Consider the following 20,877-nt stretch of genomic DNA (forward strand, 5'->3'; position numbering starts at 1 on the left):
AAGCCCAAATGAATATAACTAACATATTTTCCTCAAGATACACATCCCCATAAATATTTATATTTGTGTATCCCGAGGAAAAAAAATCTATGATTCTATTACATACCACGTCAGAGAGCGACTAGATATGAAAGACTTCCATAAAAAGAAAAGAGAAAGAGATGGTTATGTTACCAAACAAACAAGGAGAATAAAGACTAGTTGTAAAGTGGGCCCCACTGACAAATCATCAGTTTTTTAAAATAAAGATAAAAAGATGTGAACATAATTGTATCTATAATCGCGTCTTTCGGTTCTGTTCTCCCAATTTATCCTTCTTAGCCGTTTTTTTTTTTGTTTTGGCGATTACAACTTTTTAACCGAAACCCACCCAACAGAAAGAAACCAGGTAATCTCTCTCCTTCAAAATAAATTCCAATTCATATCGTTCGATCCATCCATCGAATTGTCGATCTAGCGTTTATTATTTTGGTGTCTTGGGATACTCTTTGAATTCTCCGAATCTCTCGTTTTCTTGTGAATTTAGGGTTTATAAAGCGGATCCCTTCGTAGCTTAATTTATTTTTTAAATTTGCTAAGAGATCGCTTGCAAGAAAACACATTTCAATTTGGTTTATTTTAATCTTCGTGTTTGGAAATGATGGATGACATTCAAAAATACGGTTTATTGGTGAGATTTAATGGATCCTCTCCTCACGCACACATTTAATTCAGGATCTTACTTTGGGTATCTCACATGTTTTATTAATCAATTTTAATAGTATCTTGGTTTCGTTATAAAAGTAATTAATTTTTTTTAATTTCTTTTAAAAACTGAATTGTTGTTATTGTAAGTTAATGTGAGAGAATTTGTTTTTGTTTGATAGGCAAATGCTCTTAGCCCTGGTTTCTTTGAGATAAGGAAGAGAGACAGGATGCGTCGGTGGCTCTGTTGTACTTGTCATGTAGAAGAATCTTACCATCCACATGAAGATGAACCCCTGAAAAGCCCAAGGAACCCTGCACTTGGTATGTTACTTTATTTATTACGTTTGATTGACTTGCCTTATTGTTTACTTTGTGCAAATTGGCTAATCCAAGATAAACCTTATTGCTTATTATCTATTAAAATAATTAAGGACACATGTGTCAGTGCCTGATCACAGACCATCCACCATTGGATGGTTTTTGAGTTTTTTGTTTTGTGAATCCCAAGACACCATTGGTGGTTTAGACATGGTGAACAGCTCATATATTGGATATATCCGTGTCTGTAGTACTTTAATTCTTGTTAAGTATAAAACATATTAATACATTAAAATCATCTAAACAATCTATAAATAATAATTGAAGGCAAAATGTTGTGAATAAATTATGATTTGTTTGAAAAAGTGTGGGATGGGTTGTAGAATTTTTTTGGGAAGATTTGATATGTTGAGATCATCTTTTGAAGTATCAGTTCCCAACCTATTCCTATTGTCCAACAAAAAGAGTATGTTAGTCAGAAATTAATTGTGTTGGTTAGGAGTTGATATACATCCTAGAATTTAGACCTTAGAATAAATCTCATGATTGCGAAGTGGAGGTTATAGCTAATTTACTTGCAATCACCACTTGCTGCCCTATTTCCACTGCAAAAGAAGATATGTGTGTGTGTAGTAAGAGCCGTGATGTTAATTTTTTGGTGAAGTCCATTTACATGATGTTAATTCCTACCCAAGCTAGTTATGTCCTAGGTTCTTACATTTGGGATTCCATTTAGAGTGCCTTCTTTATTTGGTTTGTTTTTGTAGAGTCTAGACACAAATTTTAATGCTTGATCAGGGCCACCAGATTTTTGGAAGACAAATCTTTGTTGATTGTACGTCATGTACAAAGCTAGTGGTGAGAAGGTTAACCATATCTTAGTAGGTCACCTCGACCTTGTAGGATAGTATGTTGGGAGAAGAGAGACTATGCCCCATGTATGATTACGCTGCAAAGCATTCATTTCTTCTTCCATCGCAACTTTCCACTTAGAATGAATAAGAGCAATAGAGATAGAGAGTGGGATGGATACAATATCAACAACATAGAGAAAATCTCTGTAAGACGAAGATATAGCCTGGTAACACATATGTTGAGCAATAGGGTAAGGAGTGGAAACACACTTCCAAACTCCTTAGCAAACAACAATAGGCAAATCAAGATCAGAAGAATTAACAAAAGAAGCATTAGTATGAAATAAATTAGGAGGCATAGCTAAAGGATTGAGATTACTAGTTAGAGTTATCGGCGATGAGGATGAAGGTTGTTGTAGGGTAGAGGAGGGAGCAGGAGACCATTGGCGAATATACGTGAGAGGCTCACACTACTATAAAGAAGAGTCAGAAGAAAACACTGGAATAGTTAAGGGAGTAGGAGACGAGAAAACTGATGCAGGACTATCATAAGAAAAATAGGGAACTTGTTCAAAAAATATGACATCCATCGAAGTGAAGAAATTGCTCGATTCAGGATCAAAGCATCTGTATCCCTTAGACACCCTAGAATAGGCAACAAGAATACAATGGATTGCGGTATCATCCAATTTTCGTTGACTAGGACGATGATCTTGAATAAAGCTTGTACAACCAAAAGCTCGGGACTCAATGGAAAAGAGGGGATCATGAAGACGGAGATAGTGAAAAGGAGTGCGACCCTCTAAGATCCTAGAAGGAATACGATTAATTAAGAAACCTACAATAAACAATGCCATAGACCAATATGACTTTGGCATGTGCATATTTCGTAACAAAGAGCGGGTCACACCAAGAAGATGCCAATTCTTACGTTCAGCAACACCATTTTGTTGTGGGGTATATGGACATGAAAACTAATGTAACATACCATGTTGTTCAAGATAGTGAAAAAGTGAGTGGGAAATGTCTTCGCCACCATTATCAAAACGCAAAGATTTAAGAACATCATATTGAGTATGGACCATAGCATGAAATTCTTGAAAATTTAGAAAGAACCTCATCTATAGACTTCAAGAGATAAACCTACGTAGTTTGAGTACAATCATCGATAAAAGTAACCAAGTATCGAAATCCATTAATAGATGTAACTGGAGAAGGACCCCATACATCAAAATGAATTAATTCGAAGGAAAATGACATCAATGCATGCCAAATGAATAAACATTCCTAGTATGCTTTGAAAGTTCACATACATCACATTGAAACTTAATGGATTTGCGAACTTGTCTAAAAGATGGAATCATAGAACTTAATGTCTAAAAGCCCACATGCCTAAGCTTAGCATGCCACAAAAATAAGGTATGCTTAATAGCTACAATAGGAAATGAAAATATAGAGCCAAAAATAGGAATAGATCCATCAGGGACAGTAATGGCAACGGCTTTAGAAGCAACATGAAATATTGATGGAGCATCCAAGTAGTATAGTCCGCCTCACTTAACACCTCTACCAACAATCCTCCTTGAATTGAGCTCCTGAAAAACACAATGAGAAGGGTAAAAGATAACACAACAATTTAGTCTTTTTGTAATGCTACTAACTAACAAAAGTTGGGAGGAAATATTAGGAACATGTAACACATAAGAAAGAGAAAGAGAGGAAGATACTGGGATGGCTTCTACGCCCCGAATAGGAGTAAAGGGACCATCAACTAAGGAAACCGAAGATGATGTGGAAGGAGAAGAAATCATAAAAAACTTATCAAACTCACCCGTCATATGGTCAATGGCACCTGAATCGATGACCTACCAAGAGGATGAAGATGAAGTAGAGGTAGCAAATGCAGAGCTAGTATTAATGCCTAAGGGAGCTGAAGATGGTGATGGTCTAGAAATATTAAAAGAAGAAGCTTGAGATCGCAACTCTGATCGAATCATCTCAACTACTCGAGCCTTCAATGCACCCATCGAGTCTAAAGGAACATTTGTAGATACAGACTGAGAGTCTGAGGCTATGGAAACAACTGTATGAGCTGCAGAACGCGCAAGCTAACCATCTGGATATCCATGGAGACTATAACAGTAATCACGAACATGGCTAGCTATTCCACAATAGGAGCAAAGGATAGAAGATCAGCCTCTATCGCGTCCATGACCTCTACGGCCCCAATCATTCCTTAAGCCAAGAGTGACAAAGGGAGGGCAAACAGACGAAACAAACGCAACACGCTCCTGAGGGACATCAATAGAAGGGAGGATAGAAGTCATAACAGCGCGACGACACTCCTCACTAAACATAGTAGCAAATATTAATATGAGAGAAGGAAGAGGAGACGTCGCAAGAATCTGAGTTTGAAGTTATTCAAATTCATATCGAAGACCACCCAAAAAATCATAAATCTGGTGTCTCTTAGTGCTTCTGGCAATAATCGTCGCTGACTCTGTCGATAACTCAGATAGTGGTTCATAATGACTCAACTCCCATCTTCATTGAAGAGCTCCAAAAGAATCACTAATCAACCTCTCACCTTATTGGAAGTGAGCAATCTCCTGAAACAACTGATAAATGCGAGCATCATTCTCCATAAGAGAATAAGTGTGGGTAAGAGCTTCCCAAAGCTCGTGAACAGTCTCATAAAAATGTAGTTTGCTGCAAATTGGGGTTCTATGGAACTTAAGATCCACCCTAAAAGAATGCAATTATTTGCCTCCCATTTGTCAACATCAATAGATCCGGGAAGAAGCTAAGGAGAATTCCCATTCAAATATCCTAACTTCGATCAACCCCCAATGTACAACTTGACCACTTGAGACCATGCCAAGAAATTATCACCATTAAACTTAAGGTTGGTGATAGAATGAACAAGGGAATAAAAAAGAGAAGAAGGTGCTAGGCTTTTAGACTCCATCTGATAATATATATATAAAAAAAAAAGGTCTAGAAAAAAACAAATTTAGGTAATAAAAAAAAAAACTCCCAAGAAATATCACCCAATGCCTAGAAATCTTCCCAAAACTCAAGAAAAGAAGAAATCAAACCTACTAAATATCAAGAATAGGTCTAATTAGATGCAAATTGGACCAAATATGATCAAACAAAAGAGCTAAGTGAAATTGTTCAAGAATAGTGCGCCACTGAACCACCAAAAAACAAGGAAAAAAGGGTTTAAACACCATGTGGATATAAAAAAACAGCAAATGGGGGCTATAGCTACTAGAAAAAATGACCAACCCTTAAGTGGGGATGTCGATCAGAACATAGGATCATCATCGGATTAACGATTTACTGATTTCGAGGAAAATGGATTTGGAAACATTTGGGTATGAACTAGGGCCGACATCATCATGATGTCATGTTTATGTCATCAGAGAAAAGGCAGATTTTTCTCTGGTTTGGCTTTGATACCAACTTGAAATGTAAGGATGCTTGGTTAGAGACACTTGCTCTACCTTTTTCTTATATTAATCAAATGAGTACATAACAAGAGTACCCTATTATATATACACTTACAACACAAACACCAACAAACCATGTCTTAGTAGGTCACCTCAACCTTTTAGGTTAGCTTATTGCTTTTTTTCATTAATTAATGAAACCTTTTTGTACTTGTAACAAAAAAAGAAGAAGGCATATCGGTGTTTGTTTGACACGAATGTTACAGTGTCAGACAATGGAAGTTTTCAAAAAATGGAGTTTCTGCTTCTAATCCAATTACTCTACTTCTAAACAAGGAAAAAATGTTTTGCACTCAATGATACCTTGTCGAAGTGAACTCTCTCTATGCAAAAGTTCTTTTATTTATGTTGTTCTTAGGTCCATTATTTACATGTGAGAAAGCTATAATGCTCAAATATGGAGTTGTTACAATAATGTTTTTTACATTGAGAGTATCTGGAATGTAAAATGTTCCATCTAGAGTGTGATAAATTATTTTATGGTTCAACCATCAGTATGAGAGTGGTGGAAAAGGTCTTGTAGCTAATCTTTGTATATTGCTCTGATTATACGTAATTTTTCTTCTTGGTTCAAACTTGAAATTTATGTCATGTACCATAAGCATTGTGCACCTTCTAGTAGAAAGGATCAAAATCCTATTGGATTTCGAAAAGTGTCAATTTTTGTAATGTTTTGTTTTACTTTATATCCTTTTTTCATTATGAGGTTCTTGGTGGATCATTGGTTTTTTTTTTTTAAAGAATAGTTCCCAATGAGTCCTTTTCCAATAGTGGAAAAGGTCTTGTATCTGATCTTCGTTCCCAATGAGTGCTTTTTGGATTGTCCTTGCATGCTTTCTAACAATTTATTGCAAATCTAGCCTATTTGAATCCCTATAAAACCCTTCCAATCACATTATTCTTGCAGTCCAGTAATTCCCAGTTGCCTTAGTTGATGGGTACATCAGAGGTCATGAGCCTGCATATTTGGGCCATAGTTTAGTTTTGGTGTTTTATTTTAGTCATTGGGCTTATGGGCCTATTTTATGGTTTTTGAGTCCTATTATTTTTAGAAGTTTATCATTAGGTATTTTAAATTATTAAGAGTTTTTCGAATTAGGAATTCTTCTATTTTTGGAAAGTTTCTACACCAGGAAGTTATTTTTTCAAAAAAATTCTATTTCAGGAATATTTCTATTTTGGGAAATATTCCATTTTGGAGTACAAGGTAGAGCCAAATCAGAAGTCCTTTAGGTTTTAGCAACTTGTCTTTTCTATTTAAATAATGTAATAGATTATTTTATGGAGAATGAAGTCTATGGAATAAAGAATTAGTTTCTTTCAATGAGTTTTTTGTGTGCATACTCTCGAGTGGAGTTTTTGGTATAAGTTCCCTATTATTCTTTGTGTGATTCCAAGGTTATATCACTCTATCCCTGCTCTTTTTCTTTTAATCTTATTCTTCTTCTCCTCTTTGTTTTCTATTTTAATACATGTGCAACCCAAATATCTTAGCGGAAATCAGTATTGCCGCCTAGAAATTCTACATAACTTTATTTTTTCTATTTCTTGATTCTCTTGATTTCAAGGAATTTTATCAAATTTTTTATTTTTTTTTTAAAAGATACTAAAAAAAATGTTTCGTTGTCTTATATAAGATCAGATATTTCTTTGACCGGGTTCAACAGTTCTTAGCTTTTGTTTATATTCTCTTTATACTTTTCCAAACTTATCTAGTTGCCACATTCCAGGGAACCAAAAAGGCTCAAAGCAGTCTCCTTCAGCGAATATTGAAGTACAAAAAGCACCGCCACCTATCGAAGTGCCTGCATTGCCTTTGGATGAGCTGAAAGAAAAGACAGACAATTTTGGGTCAAAGTCTTTAATTGGTGAAGGGTCGTATGGAAGAGTATATTATGCAATCCTCGACAGTGAAAAAGCTTTGGCTATAAAAAAGCTTGATGTTTCATCTGAACAAGATTCCAATTCTGAGTTCTTGTCCCAGGTATCTCTTCAAATTTCACCAATAATTTACCCTACAATTACTAATTTTCTTCAAGCATGTTTTATAAGGTCAAGAAAAGAGGATTTGCTTTGTTCTTATTTGCTTCAATTTTGTCCTGCCATATAAGTTCTACAAAAAAAAAAAAAAAATCTCCTTCCACATCTGACTATATTGGCATGCCTGATTTCAGGTTTCCATGGTTTCAAGATTGAAGCATGAAAATTTTGTTGAGTTGCTTGGATATTGTGTGGAAGGCAATCTTCGTGTCTTAGCATATGAATTTGCAACCATGGGATCTCTACATGACATTTTGCACGGTATGGGATTTAGAGGGTTAGTTTTATCCCACTTTATTAGATCAGGATATAGAACCACCATATTAGTAATTTTTATTTATTTTTATTATTATTTTGGTGGAACTGCAGGTAGGAAAGGAGTCCAAGGAGCACAACCGGGTCCTGTGCTTGACTGGATACAGCGAGTGAGAATTGCTGTTGATGCAGCCAGGGGATTGGAGTATTTGCATGAGAAGTCCCAACCTTCCATTATACATAGGGATGTCAGATCAAGCAATGTGCTTCTATTTGATGACTTCAAAGCCAAAATTGCAGACTTCAACCTTTTAAATCAGGCTCCTGACATGGCTGCTCGTCTTCATTCTACTCGAGTTTTAGGAACCTTTGGTTATCATGCCCCCGAGTAATGTCACTGAAACCCATATTTTCTTCATGGTTATATATAGCCATAATTAGTTTAATAGTTCAATATTTTCCATGGTTTTGTTATGCTCCATTGTGCTTGCATGGCTTAATAATGTTTTCTCTTCCAAATGATTGTGTAGCTTTGGGTCTATCTCAGCCTACCTTGTTCTCTCCTTTTGGTATTTACAAAATCTTTATACTTATGAAAAAAAAATATAATACCTGCGGAAATTGGCTTCGGAACAGGGATCAGCCTCTCATTCCTCTTTTTTATAGGCCAGATTGGAAGTTCAGTATTAGGATTAGCCAAGATTTTGTGGAATTAAAGTGCAAAAGTTGTTCTCAGTTTGGAAGAAAGGTGTTGGTCAGGCATTTTGGACAGCCGGGGAAATGCTCAGTTTTAAGGGTTTTGTTGTAGGAGTTATGATGAGATGAGTTTTAAGTATCTAATCGATTAGGAAATTTTTGAAGGAAAGACAAGCACCTTATTTAAGAACTTACCATTAGCATCTTGGGTATTTTATTTTTTTGGTGTTAGTTATATGAGGAGTTTAAGGGGTGCCGCCTTTGAAGACTTTGTATTCAGTTTCTAAGCTAGAAAGCTAAAGGTCTACCATAGTGCTAATCATGTACGCTGATGGTCATCTTCATCGTTGAATTCTTGATCTTAAATAATAAAAGGAAATTTGCTGGTTTTTCTTAGTTTAACAGAGGATTAGGGATGTTCATCATCATCATCTGCCTTATCCCAAGTACATGGGTGACTGCATGAATCCTGTTCCCCCATTCAATTATATCTAAATCCATGCCTTCCTTTAGGGTTAGAGAAATTGTATTCGAACATAAGAAAAGTGTTTTCAAGTATACTCTTGATGCCTCAATCCATGCAATTTTTGGCTTTCCTCTTGCTCGTTTAGAATCTTCAACCTGCACTTTCTTTCTTACTAGTGCTGCCATCAATCTACTTTGCTAACGACTGAACCATCTCAGTGTTTACCATTCAGGTGTTGTTATATTTACTTACCTTCCTGGACTATAACATTAATTCTTAATAGCTAAGCTGGCCGAAATACTACTTTCTTTGTAATTTTTTCATACATTAGCTACTATGTTCTAATTTCAGCTAAAGAATTGGAACCCCCTCCCTCCTTCTCTTTCCTTCTCCCTCCTCTTGGGTGTAATGCTGTACATTGTCATGCAAGATAAGGATCCTGCCAAAGGTTATTTCTTGAAATGCTGTTTACTTGAAGTTCTGGTTTAATTCAGTTTTCATAATTAATGTTATCATCTCACCTTGTATGTTAATGGTGGCTTAATTACGATTATTCCATTGATTTCCCTATTCGTAGCTCTAGTTTGCACAGTTTTCTCATCAATATTTAAGATTGAGCTCATAGCGAGTGAGCTCAGTTTGGTTTTTTGGAACACACCCCTGAGTTTGATTTCTTCCTCTATTTCACTCTCATGGCATCTTTGATTGCAACTCTTTAAAGAAGTGTCTTGAGTCTGTAGAAGGACTTTCCTCCCTCTTCATTCTTTCTTCCTCCTATTTGACCTCGGATTCTCAACTAAATTATGAATCCAACATGCACTTCCATTCTTGGTTTGTCATATTTATTAATTGATACTAGCCATATTAGGCCCATAATTGGAAATGAACAAACTTGTGATTTGAAACCCAGCCAATTCACAAAGAGAGCTCTTCGTCGTGGGCTTAGCTTTTCCCTAGTTTGATGTTTGTGCATCACTTGGACGATCAACCAAATGATGCTTGAGTGCTTCTTCCAAAAAATGATTTAGGATAACTCTGACTCACTAGGACACTCAAGCTCAAAAGAACACTCAAGCATCGTGTTGGTCTATGACGAAGTGCTGCATATTTTATATGAAATTTGACAATGAAATTGATTAGGAATTTTAGGACAATTAGGGAACTCGTTTTCTTGAAACTGAAGAAGAAGAAGAAGAAGGACATCTTTAGAAAAAGGATGTTCAATTACCCAAAAGTTTTTTCTTTGAGATCCTAGGTTGCTTGTCTGTTTGTATGTACAGTTGTTGGTACAAGAAAAGCAATACGGCTCTTCGTTTATTGTCTCCAGGAGCAAATATGCCATACTTAAGTTTTTTGTTTTCAAATCAATTTTTTTTTCTTTTTTACACAAGTGGATTAGAGGTTAGTAACGAGTGGGTGAAACTGGGTTTTGAACCTAGGTCATGGTATCAACGCTCACAGACCTTACCAACTTACCAAGCTAGCACCTTCAAATCTGTATCATTTTCTTTTATATGTACATGATGCTAACTGTGATGGAACTTTTAATATTGAAAACCGTTTTTTTATATGTATACCATTTGTTACCATATTTTTTTTAGATACTAGAGTTTGCCCGTGCTGTACGTCCTCTTTGGGGTAAGGGGGTAAAAGAAGAAAGACAATAAAGTTATACTATTGAAAAGGGGTAGAAGGGTAAAGACAATAAAGTTGGAGTGGGTATTATTGAAAAATGGGGAGAAGAGGAAAGAGAATAAAATTGGAGGGGTATTATTGGAAAGGGGCAGAAAAGAAAAGGCAATAAAGTTGAGGGGTATTCTTAGAAAGGGAGGAGAGAGAAGGAAATAAAGTTGAAATTGTTTCTCGAGATTCATGGCGGGAGTAAATCCCAACCCCTACGTATGTGGGGGAGAAACATTAGGATGAGAGCCGTTGGGTTTTATTATATAGATATTTTTCAAAGAACAAAATAGGGAAATTACTAGGGAGATAAGAAAATGAGCATAAATACTAAAGGAAATGAGAAAATGCTACTGCAGATGTATTTATGCAGTATCTGATTATTTTGTTATGTCAATATAATTATGCTGGGCATTCTTGAGGACTTGAACTATCCCTGCATCATAGTTGATGACACTGACGTGTAAAAGCCAATGCAGGTATGCTATGACTGGCCAATTGACGCAAAAGAGTGATGTCTATAGCTTTGGTGTTGTTCTTTTGGAGCTTCTAACCGGCAGGAAACCTGTTGATCATACTATGCCTCGTGGGCAGCAGAGTCTCGTCACCTGGGTGAGTGTTTTTCCATGCCAGCACTGTTACTTGTCCTCTTATTATCCTATGATTAATGCTAGACCTACCACGGCATAGTAGATGTTAAAAAAAATGTATAACAAAAAAAGAGCATAACAGAGCAGAAAATATAATTAAAAGAGAAGAGGTTTCATCTAAGCCTTTCACATTGCTGTAAAACCAAAGATCAGAGGCACCTAAAATTTTTGGTACTCTGTTAGGGTTCATTGTTACTTCTTTATGCAAAAAAACATGCTCGACTCAGAACATGAATTTAAACTCTACATCTTTATAACAGAAATAAAGCAATCAAGATTATGATTTCTACTGATGAAACTGAATTTAACAAATTTGATTTTTCCTCAAATTGAAAATCCAACGAACTTGAGAGTTATGTTCTCTAGGATCTTTTGTGACATAAATAGATCTCAGGAAATTGTAAAAGATATTTAGGTTAGGATTCCCAAACCGTGAATTCAGGAAATATAGAGACTGAATTTAAGAAAACCAATAAATTCGCATTCGAGACTCGTTCTTGAGAAGAGTTTGATGTGGGAAGATGAAGAATTCATGAGGGTGATACCAAAATGAACATTGTTGTTTTTCTTCAATAAAATAGACTTGTAATCTATTATTTGCACGTATCTTCCAGTGATTCCATCATTTCCAAATCTAATATTAGCACGTTCTCTCCTTTTTGGTAGGCAACTCCAAGACTGAGTGAGGACAAGGTTAAACAATGTGTAGATCCAAAGCTGAAAGGGGAATATCCTCCAAAAGGAGTAGCTAAGGTCTCCTTCCTTTGTTAAATTGATGTTGTAATTTTTCTTGTTCACACTGACAGTTTCAGAAGATAACAAAGTATCTTTGGTGTTTGTTGACACAGCTAGCTGCGGTAGCAGCATTATGTGTGCAATACGAATCTGAATTCCGTCCGAATATGAGCATTGTTGTCAAAGCACTCCAACCACTTCTCAATCAGAAACCCCCCACTCCAGCTCCTGAGGCATAAGAAAGGTGTAACTTTCCCCATCGCTTCTCTTTCACGTGTTGTGCATGGTTTGCTCTTGTTTTCTGGCAGATTAAATTGAGTCGGGTCAATTTATATATATATTTTTTCCTCGTCCTCTTTGTGATTGTACGTATGAGTTGCAGGTCTGATATTGCTCTGTTTGTTCTTGGTTTCGCACTGTGATGAATTCACGAATCATAATTGATCTGGGGTTTGTGTTTGATGCATTTATTTGAGCCCTTTATTTTCTAGTTCTTTCTTTCCTTGTCTATTCGGAGATCTTATATTGCCTTACCAACTTTCTTACTTTAACACACCTAACAAGGTAATAAATATGGTGTCAAGTTGTGGATAACAAATCTATAATTTTTTTTCAATGACCACACCCAACCCTTCCAATTTCTCTGAAGGACCCCTTCAATTTGATTTTCTACTCAGGCGAGAAAAAGCTCTTTATGAGAGTGAGGAAGAAAGTTGGCTGCCGTCGGATTGTTGTCAGATCCGATCTCTTCCTCTTTTTTCGTTATGTTTCAGAACCATTTTTTGTATGTATCTATATGGGTGAGTTCTTTCTTTCTTTGTTATGCCATGTGATATTGGTGTGTTATATTTATTAATTGGTGTATTATGTGGTGATATAAATTTTCTTTATCCATTCTTTTTAATTAAGTCCTGGACTCAGAAATTTTATAACATGTCAAGGTTTGTTGACAATAAGTTCTCGAGGAAGATCATCCGGGACTTGTCGAATGGTTGGCATACCTCAATGCAACTTTGTGATTACCTGAAAAGTTCCAAAAGCTATATAGAAACAATATTCATATAATGATCCAAATTTTAAATAGCAAAATGAAGTTAAAAATATACACATGTCAAAATATAGGGTGATTTAAACACCCCCATGTTTTCGTCAATATTAGAGATACCCTCATGTTTTCAAACAGCTGATATGCCACCCTTAACTTTAACCTAGGTTTTGCTTCTGAGACTAACAGAAAATGACCTAAATGCCATTATCTTCCAAGCAAAAAAAAAATCCTGAATTTTTCTTCTAAAAAATCTTTAATTTTGAATTTATTGAACCTCCACCAAAAATCATATGTCGAGTTCTTGGTGCCTAGGCTGTCTGAGATTGGTTGTTAAGTTTTGACTTTGAGACATTGAGAGTACGGTATAATCAATATCTCAGTGTAGATCTGGGATAATCCTTTGTTCCTTAGCCGTGGGGCTATTTACAGCTTAGCCAATTAAGAATTCTCCCGTGTGGATATTATAACATTGAGGGCAGCTTTGTTACTGGTAGTGATCTCTAGGGGTTTTAAGGTTGAAGGAGATGCAATCTCAATGTTAAGGAAGAAGGTAAAATCTTCAATCTTCAAGCTGTTAAAGAGTCTATGCTTTTATGCTTACTATTTATTACCTACTCAATCTCTCGTTCAATGTTATGTAGAAACCCTTGATTTTAACTCGGAAAAAAAAATACAAGGTTGGGTAAAAGATGAAAAATAATAACATGGTTAAAGAGGAAATACGGTAAAGTTAGAGGGGTGAAGAAATGAGAAAGTCCATTTGGATTTGTCTCCACAAAAAGTGGGATAAGCCAAAATTTTGTCTCATTCAGGTCAAACATTTCAAAATGAGTTGATTTTTTTGTGAATATGATCTCACCATGGACAAAAAATCAGCTAATTCTGAAAATTTTAATCTCATTAACAGTAGTTTACAAATTAACAGTAAAAATTGGCGGTTGATGATTCTTTAACTTGTAAACTAGGGTAAGAAGTTTCGTAGTGGGATGATTTTTTGTGAGGATGATCTTTGTAGTACTAACCCATATAAGACAAAATTTTGACTCCCACGACATTATTAAAGGAAATAATATATAAGGCTGGAAAGATAAGTTTTATTTACTTTTAATTGATCTTAAGTAGAATATTATAAAGAAATAATAGGGAGATCAAATGCAGTTAAGATGCATTTTTTTCAGAGATTGAAATTGTAAATACTTGAAGGCCCAAGTTCTAACTAAAAAGCTAGGAAGAGCTATACATAAATAATAAAAAGAAAGGTGAATAATTTTTTCTTTTTTGGAAAAATGATATACATCAATTGATAGAGGTCTCAAAAAGTTATTATTGATAGACTACAAGATGTTGCAAATCAGAGTCTAGTCGAGTTGAATAATATGGTTGGAAAATTTGTTGACCAAGTCAATCAAGTTGACTCGATTAAAATGGTGACTCATCACAACATCACAATCCATAAGGTTGACATTTCAACCCATGAGCTTGACAACTCACCCTCCACTTCCTTTTTTACCTTCAGTTGCAAATGACCCTGTGATAAAAGAAGAATTAGAAGGTAAGACAAAATAAGTAATTTCTTGAGTGTTAATATCATGATTTAAAACTCAATTTCGCATCTCGTCTCGTCTAAGCCTGATATCGAGTTGTCTTAGATGAATTTTTCAATATATTTGAGATGTCTCATTTAAAAAAATTAAAAAATTGAACTTGAGATATTAAATTTCGATAAAAAAAAGTGACTTGTGAGTTGGTCTCATTCAATTTCGATACCGAGTTAATTAGGATGATACATCTCGATATTAGATGAGTTTTAAAATCATCCTTAGTATACATCAATACTAACTTATTCTAATTTAGATTCAATGCCCATTTTACCTATATAATTAAGATCTTATATATATGTATATATAATAAAGCATAATGATGGATCTCACCCCCCCCCCCCCCCCCCCCAAATAAAGAGAGGTTGAAATTCAATCTTATTACAGATCTTAAGAATAATTTTTAATTTATTCTTTTTCTTCCTTTTCTATATAAGAATTTCTTATCATTCACCGTTATTATCTTTCATGTATCATACTTTTTAGTAATACACTTTCAATTTTATTACTTTTTTTTCTTATATCATTTTTAACTCCCAAAGAGGATGCCTATATATTGGTAGGTTTGGACAAACTCTAAATTGTTTAAGACAATACAATACGATACATTTGAAAATAAATATTTCAAATAAAAGGTCACATGAACCTAATATTTAAATTCAATGGTTGGGATTTATATGTATCCAACAATGCATATCCCAAGGATAAATCTCAATCCAAAAAAAAAAAAGAAAAAACTATTTACATATGATATGTTAGTTCCCTTCCCTCCGCTAATGTTTCAAATTCTCATAAAAATGTGATGTACGATAAATTGCATAGAACTTAATAAATTAGAAACATTGCTTTAGAATCATTTTGAAGTGACGAGTTGTTGGTCAGTCAAACTTCTAATAAAATAAAAAAGAAATAATTGTAAGGCACAACATTACTGGTCACAGAAAGCGATATATACCAATAAGATTCTCTGAAAAAAAGAATAATCACCCTATCCTCTCTTTCCTTTCGTCCAGTCTTAATTAACAATCAATGTCACTGACTTAAAGTCTCGCAGTACTATTCAACGTGCAACGAATATTAAAGAAAAAAAAAGCACAAACGAAGCAAAACCACACCTTTTATGCCAAAAAGAAGTCTTCAAAAGAGACAAAGCAAACCATGTTACGCGGCTATTAGGAAGCTTACTACTTTAAATGAGAATTATTAAATTAAAAAACGTTAAAAAATATCTTTATGGCAAGGCGGAGTAGATGTGGTTACACGTCAATATTTAGATTTCAAAACTACCCTCACCTTAACATTTTAATTTAATATAATCAATATCATTTTTGTCAAAAATCAAGAAATTACAATCCTATATTTTTAAAATCACGTTATTTAATTTTTTAAAATTATAAAAATATTATTTTTATTTTATTTTATGTAATTTTTAAAATCATCTTTTAATTAATATTTTAAATTACAAATAAACCATAGATATCTGTGTTTGCACATGCCTCCTTCTAGTTATACATACTTATATGAACCAGACTACCGTACTAACTTACTAAGATTTCAAATTTTTCAAAGAGTTGTTGAATTATAACTTTGGAAATCCAACGCCACAATCTTCTAGGTTTCATGGAAATAATCAAAAAAAAAATTTAAGTTTGATCCAAGGTGTTGAAAAATGACAGCTACGAAAATCCCAAGTTTAAATTAAAATTCAATAGTGAAAATTAGTTGTTTAAATTTTTTTTTTTTTTCTAAGTTCATAGAATTTTGTCTTGTACAACTAGATCATGGCTTCGGATGCCACAATGTGATGTGGTCACGAAACTTTTCTTACCAATGTAGTAAGGAAAGTGTTTTTCTAATTTTATAGGAGATGGATTTGTTTTAATTATGCCTGCATTTTTTATTAAGTTATTTTTCACAAGTCCACAATTCTTGATTCTTTTAAGAGTAAGTTATTTGTTCGAATTGAAAGCAAACAACTCACGCGTTCCAATTATCAAATATGGTTCTATGGATGATTAATGATTCAAAGATGGAAACCTCGAGGGGTTGGCTCAATGGCAATTTTGAATCGATAAGTGGTGAAAGTCTATAGGTTGTGAGTTCGATACCCAGTATGAGCAATAATTCCTTAGGGCCACCAACGAGTGCACACCCTCACTTATTTGATGCGTGCAATGTGAGGGTTTTGCATGTTCCCCAGGACTAGTCCTTGGACAAGACCATGGTCGATGGACTAGGCAAAGCACATATACGTGCCCGATCCGCTGTTTACAAGGATACTTGATTATCAAAAAAAAAATGATCAGAAGATGGCAAAGACGTTCTTGCCATGCTCTTGTAGTTCTTTTGGAGTCAATCTATGGATGATGTGATATATACATTTTCTTAATCTTTTTCTCAAGTAGGCCTAAATGTGATGTACTAATATGGGTCTCAAGAGTTTTTTATTATAGAGATATTATTAAAAAAAATAAGGTGGTGTAATGGGTTGATTCTTATTTAGTTCCTATAGAAATCAAAACCAGAACAATTAAATTTTTTTTCCAATTTCTATTAGTCTCATTTTCAATTCTCAAATCAATGGAATTAGAATTGGAATTGTATATGCAAAAACTTGTCCTACCTTGGGATCTATGACAATTCCTCATGATCTCTGCCTCCTTTGCTCTTAGGTGTACTTGCAATACAACCTCTCCGACACCCAAATAAGATTAACCAAAGAAAAATCAGAATTGTATTCTTAGGTGTCACATGTCACTTGTTGGTACCATATAAAAAATATACTCCACAGAAATTTTTCTTTAAATGGTTTTGTTTATTGATTTTTTAGCATGTCATATTGATTTGGTTCTCAATTGATTTAATACCAAGTTCCAAGAGACTTGACGAAGACTAATCTTTATCGATTTTGATTCCAATTCTATTTTGGTTAAATGGGTACTCATTGACACCTATGTAAAAAAACCCTAAGTCTATGAGTGAGAGTGTTTTAAAAATCGGACAGGACTAGCTGATTAAACTAGGCTAGTGTATTGTCCCAAAATAATAACATGTATCTCCTTGATTACATGTCATAATCCCAATGCACTAAAACAACACTTCTACAATGATAATAACATAAATAGATAAGTATGGTGATAAATAATAATAAAAGTTTAATAAGTCTAAGATATAAATGTGTAAATAGTATAAAATAACAGAAATGTAACCTAGAACTCAAAGAAAATATGGCGAAACCTCCTATTAACATTAAATCATATTCTCAAATAAAATTAAAAAAAGGAAATTGTAACATCTAACTGAAAATAGGACTAGTAAAAGTAATTTCCCTTCTCATCTAGAAGTAGACTCTGCTCCTCAATATGATAAGTAACGGGGGAGTTACCTAGCAGGAAAATACTATTCCAAGTTACTAGTCTCCTAATGTGAGGAAAAACATTCTATTACGTTTGAAAACCTATGCAAGTTTTTCGAATAGAGGTAACAATAAAGATAATATAAACATTTTGAAAATAACTGAAGCAAATATAAACAGTTTCAAAACAATTTTCAACATAAACAAAAAAGCATATTAAATAAGTTTAAATACAAGCAGTGATAATGTGTATGTTAAGAGTGTTGAGAACCATGATAGGATACCTCATAGTTAGGATTTGAATTATTCCAAACTTTATCAATATAGAATCCTATCGTTAGTTCCTAATTTTGTAACTAGTCATTGCATTTACTACACTAAGGTAACCATTTATCTAGCTCAGATTGGGCGTTAACTGTGGCAATAAGATACATGACCTTTCATAGAGTGTCAATACGTTCAATTACTTTAGATTGTTAATGATCATTGACTAGTCATCTCCATCTAAACCTATCAAGCAAGCATATGGTTCTTTAAGATTTCTCCATACTTTTCACATACTACCTTTACACCCACGTAGTTCATAGGTAAAGATAGAGAAGGATGTCTCCGATTTCAGTTGTGATGTTACTTCCCTTTGCATCACATACTACATAGGAGTTTATCATCGCAATTGTTCATTCTAGATAGTATGTCATCCCAAATGTGATAAGACATACTATCCCCTAAAACTTTTACAAACTCTTTAATGTATCCCACAATAACTACATATAGATATATTTTATTTTAAAAATAAAATAAAATGAAACATACAAATGTATGGAATGTACATTTGATTTCCTACCATGCAATGACTCAATTCGTAAAAATAGACAGTGATAACGGAATCATAAATAAACATGCAATCATCACTTCGTGATAACAGAAAGTAAATATTAATTCCCGGATATCCACTCGCCACCACATGCAAACAATGAGAGTCCACACTCTCCGTTAACAAAATCAAGGACATTGCATCCACAATGTGATTATTTTGAATTTCAATATTTAAACCATTTTTTTTTTCCAATTTCAACCAAATCTTGTATACTTCTTTGAGAAAGATAAAAGTGAAGTTTTAAATAATTTCAACTACTAAAAATCATTTTTTTAAATGAAAAAAAAATGGTCAAAAATAGGTTATGTAGATAATTTGGGGAAATCAATTAATAATGGAGCGAAGCTGTGAAAATTTTGTGAAAATTTTACTAAGTGTCGAAAAAGTGATTTTTCAAAGTTCTTCAAATTGAAAATAAAATTTTGAAGATAGAAATTTTAAATAAGAGATTTAACATCATATAATTTTTAAAAGCTTAATTCGAACGAAAAGTCCAAGGAATATCTGACAAAAACATAAAAAATCGCATTTTATTCTTGAGCTCAATTAGATTTTTATTTGTGAAGATTTAAATTTTAAAAACATTCCCATTGTTTTTAAATGTGGGGTAATCATTTATTTTCATTAAATAATTCAAAGTAAATGGAAAACTCAAATAAAATATGACATTTACTAATTATTTTTAATGAAATTAAGGTGCTAAAAGTGTACAAATTGGTGGAAAAAACTAGTGCTAAAAACAAGTTGAATTGGATCTTTCTATATAGGCCTCGGCGACTGAGGTAGTTCGGTCTACTAAACTCGAGAGTTACTCACTCTCAATTTGTTCGTGGGACGATAGGTTAGTCGACTAAGGTAAAAGGTGGGTTGACCGAACTCGAAAGTTGCCCACCCTAAGTTCTTCGTGGGGTAAAGGGTCAATTGATCGAGGTGGTGGGTTGATCGAAGGGAAGGGATTTTGTTATCTTTTTCAGCGATTCTTCCCCAAATTCGTCCAAACTCTTCAAAAATAATTTTTTAAATTGATTCAACAAGAAAATACATTAAACAAACAATTTTAAACATGATTTTATAAGAGATCAATATTTTCCTAATTAAAAATAAAATATACAAGATTTTCAATAAAAAACTACGATGCATTGAAAACTATGACTATTAGGAAGGTCTAGAAGTTTCTTACATGATTGACGCTAAGAACCCATAGAGAATGTAGAAAATCTTAGTTGAAAACCTAAATTTTCCTCATTGGAGTGATCAAAAGTCCTAGCTTTTTGATTCCTTATCGAATCTTTTGATGTGTTGAACATTTTCTTCTCCTACACCGAAGTCCAATGAGTTCTCTAAGTAATCAAAAATTAAGTCAAAAATTTATCGGAGGCTTAGAAGATGGAACACGTTAAGTGTGCATAAATTCTATAAATTTCTATAGGTTTAGTATTTATAATGTTAGAAGGACGTAACGATCATTACTAAAATTATGTTAAGAACCTAATTGTCCTGAGCTCCGATTTTCACAAACTTATAGTCGATTTCGATTAATTTTTCATTGTGATTTTAATTTTTCTATAATATTGACTTACGATTTTCTCGAGATATGTGTACAAAATTTGGGGTATTAAGTTGGACCAGACCTAGTAGCTTTCACGGGTTGAGTCAATCAAACAAACCCAATTAGAAAAAAAAAAAAAAAAAAACAATTCGATCATCTGATTCAATTGGTTCAATCGATTTGACTGATAACCTGGCTGGGTATGTGAAAGGACCGATCTAATTTTTGGATGATTTTTAACATATCCTTTCATGATTTGATGAATATTTGAGATGCCCATTGTATTTTGAAATTGATGACATGTTCAACTGAGCTAAGGTATTTTCTTATAAACTAGTAAAAAATGATCTAACTTAGGGTATGTTTGATAAGTGGTTGTTGTGTACGAGAGTTAGTAACTCGCGGGGATTGCTAAATTTATTGTGTTTTGATGGTCAACTCGCCAGCTCTCAATTTAATTTGTCATTTCCTTATTTCAACATTCACCTCTTAGGGTGAATGTTGAGAATAATCGGTGTTCCATGAACTTAGCCACAACCCACCCCCTGTGCTTT

At 33.9% G+C, this 20,877-nt stretch overlaps 1 protein-coding gene across 2 annotated transcripts; it reads left to right on the forward strand.

The window, feature by feature from the left end:
- Nucleotides 1-231: 231 nt before the first annotated feature.
- Nucleotides 232-12,386, forward strand: LOC147396566 (protein CYTOSOLIC ABA RECEPTOR KINASE 7-like). 2 transcript variants are annotated; one of them, XM_086451423.1, is made up of 8 exons: nucleotides 232-388; nucleotides 867-1,008; nucleotides 7,105-7,358; nucleotides 7,549-7,675; nucleotides 7,784-8,057; nucleotides 10,991-11,123; nucleotides 11,828-11,914; nucleotides 12,010-12,386. In XM_086451423.1, exons 2-8 carry the CDS (start codon nucleotides 915-917, stop codon nucleotides 12,133-12,135), a joined length of 1,095 nt encoding a protein of 364 aa, XP_086307549.1. In that variant the 5' UTR covers nucleotides 232-388; nucleotides 867-914; the 3' UTR covers nucleotides 12,136-12,386. The 2 variants fall into 2 exon arrangements, with proteins under 2 accessions (XP_086307549.1, XP_086307548.1); XM_086451422.1 differs by lacking the exon at nucleotides 232-388 and adding an exon at nucleotides 455-670.
- Nucleotides 12,387-20,877: the final 8,491 nt, after the last annotated feature.

The sequence above is a fragment of the Akebia trifoliata genome, chromosome 8, assembly GCF_017979445.1.
Source record: "Akebia trifoliata isolate Shusen 1 chromosome 8, ASM1797944v1, whole genome shotgun sequence".
Taxonomy (NCBI): Eukaryota; Viridiplantae; Streptophyta; class Magnoliopsida; order Ranunculales; family Lardizabalaceae; genus Akebia; species Akebia trifoliata.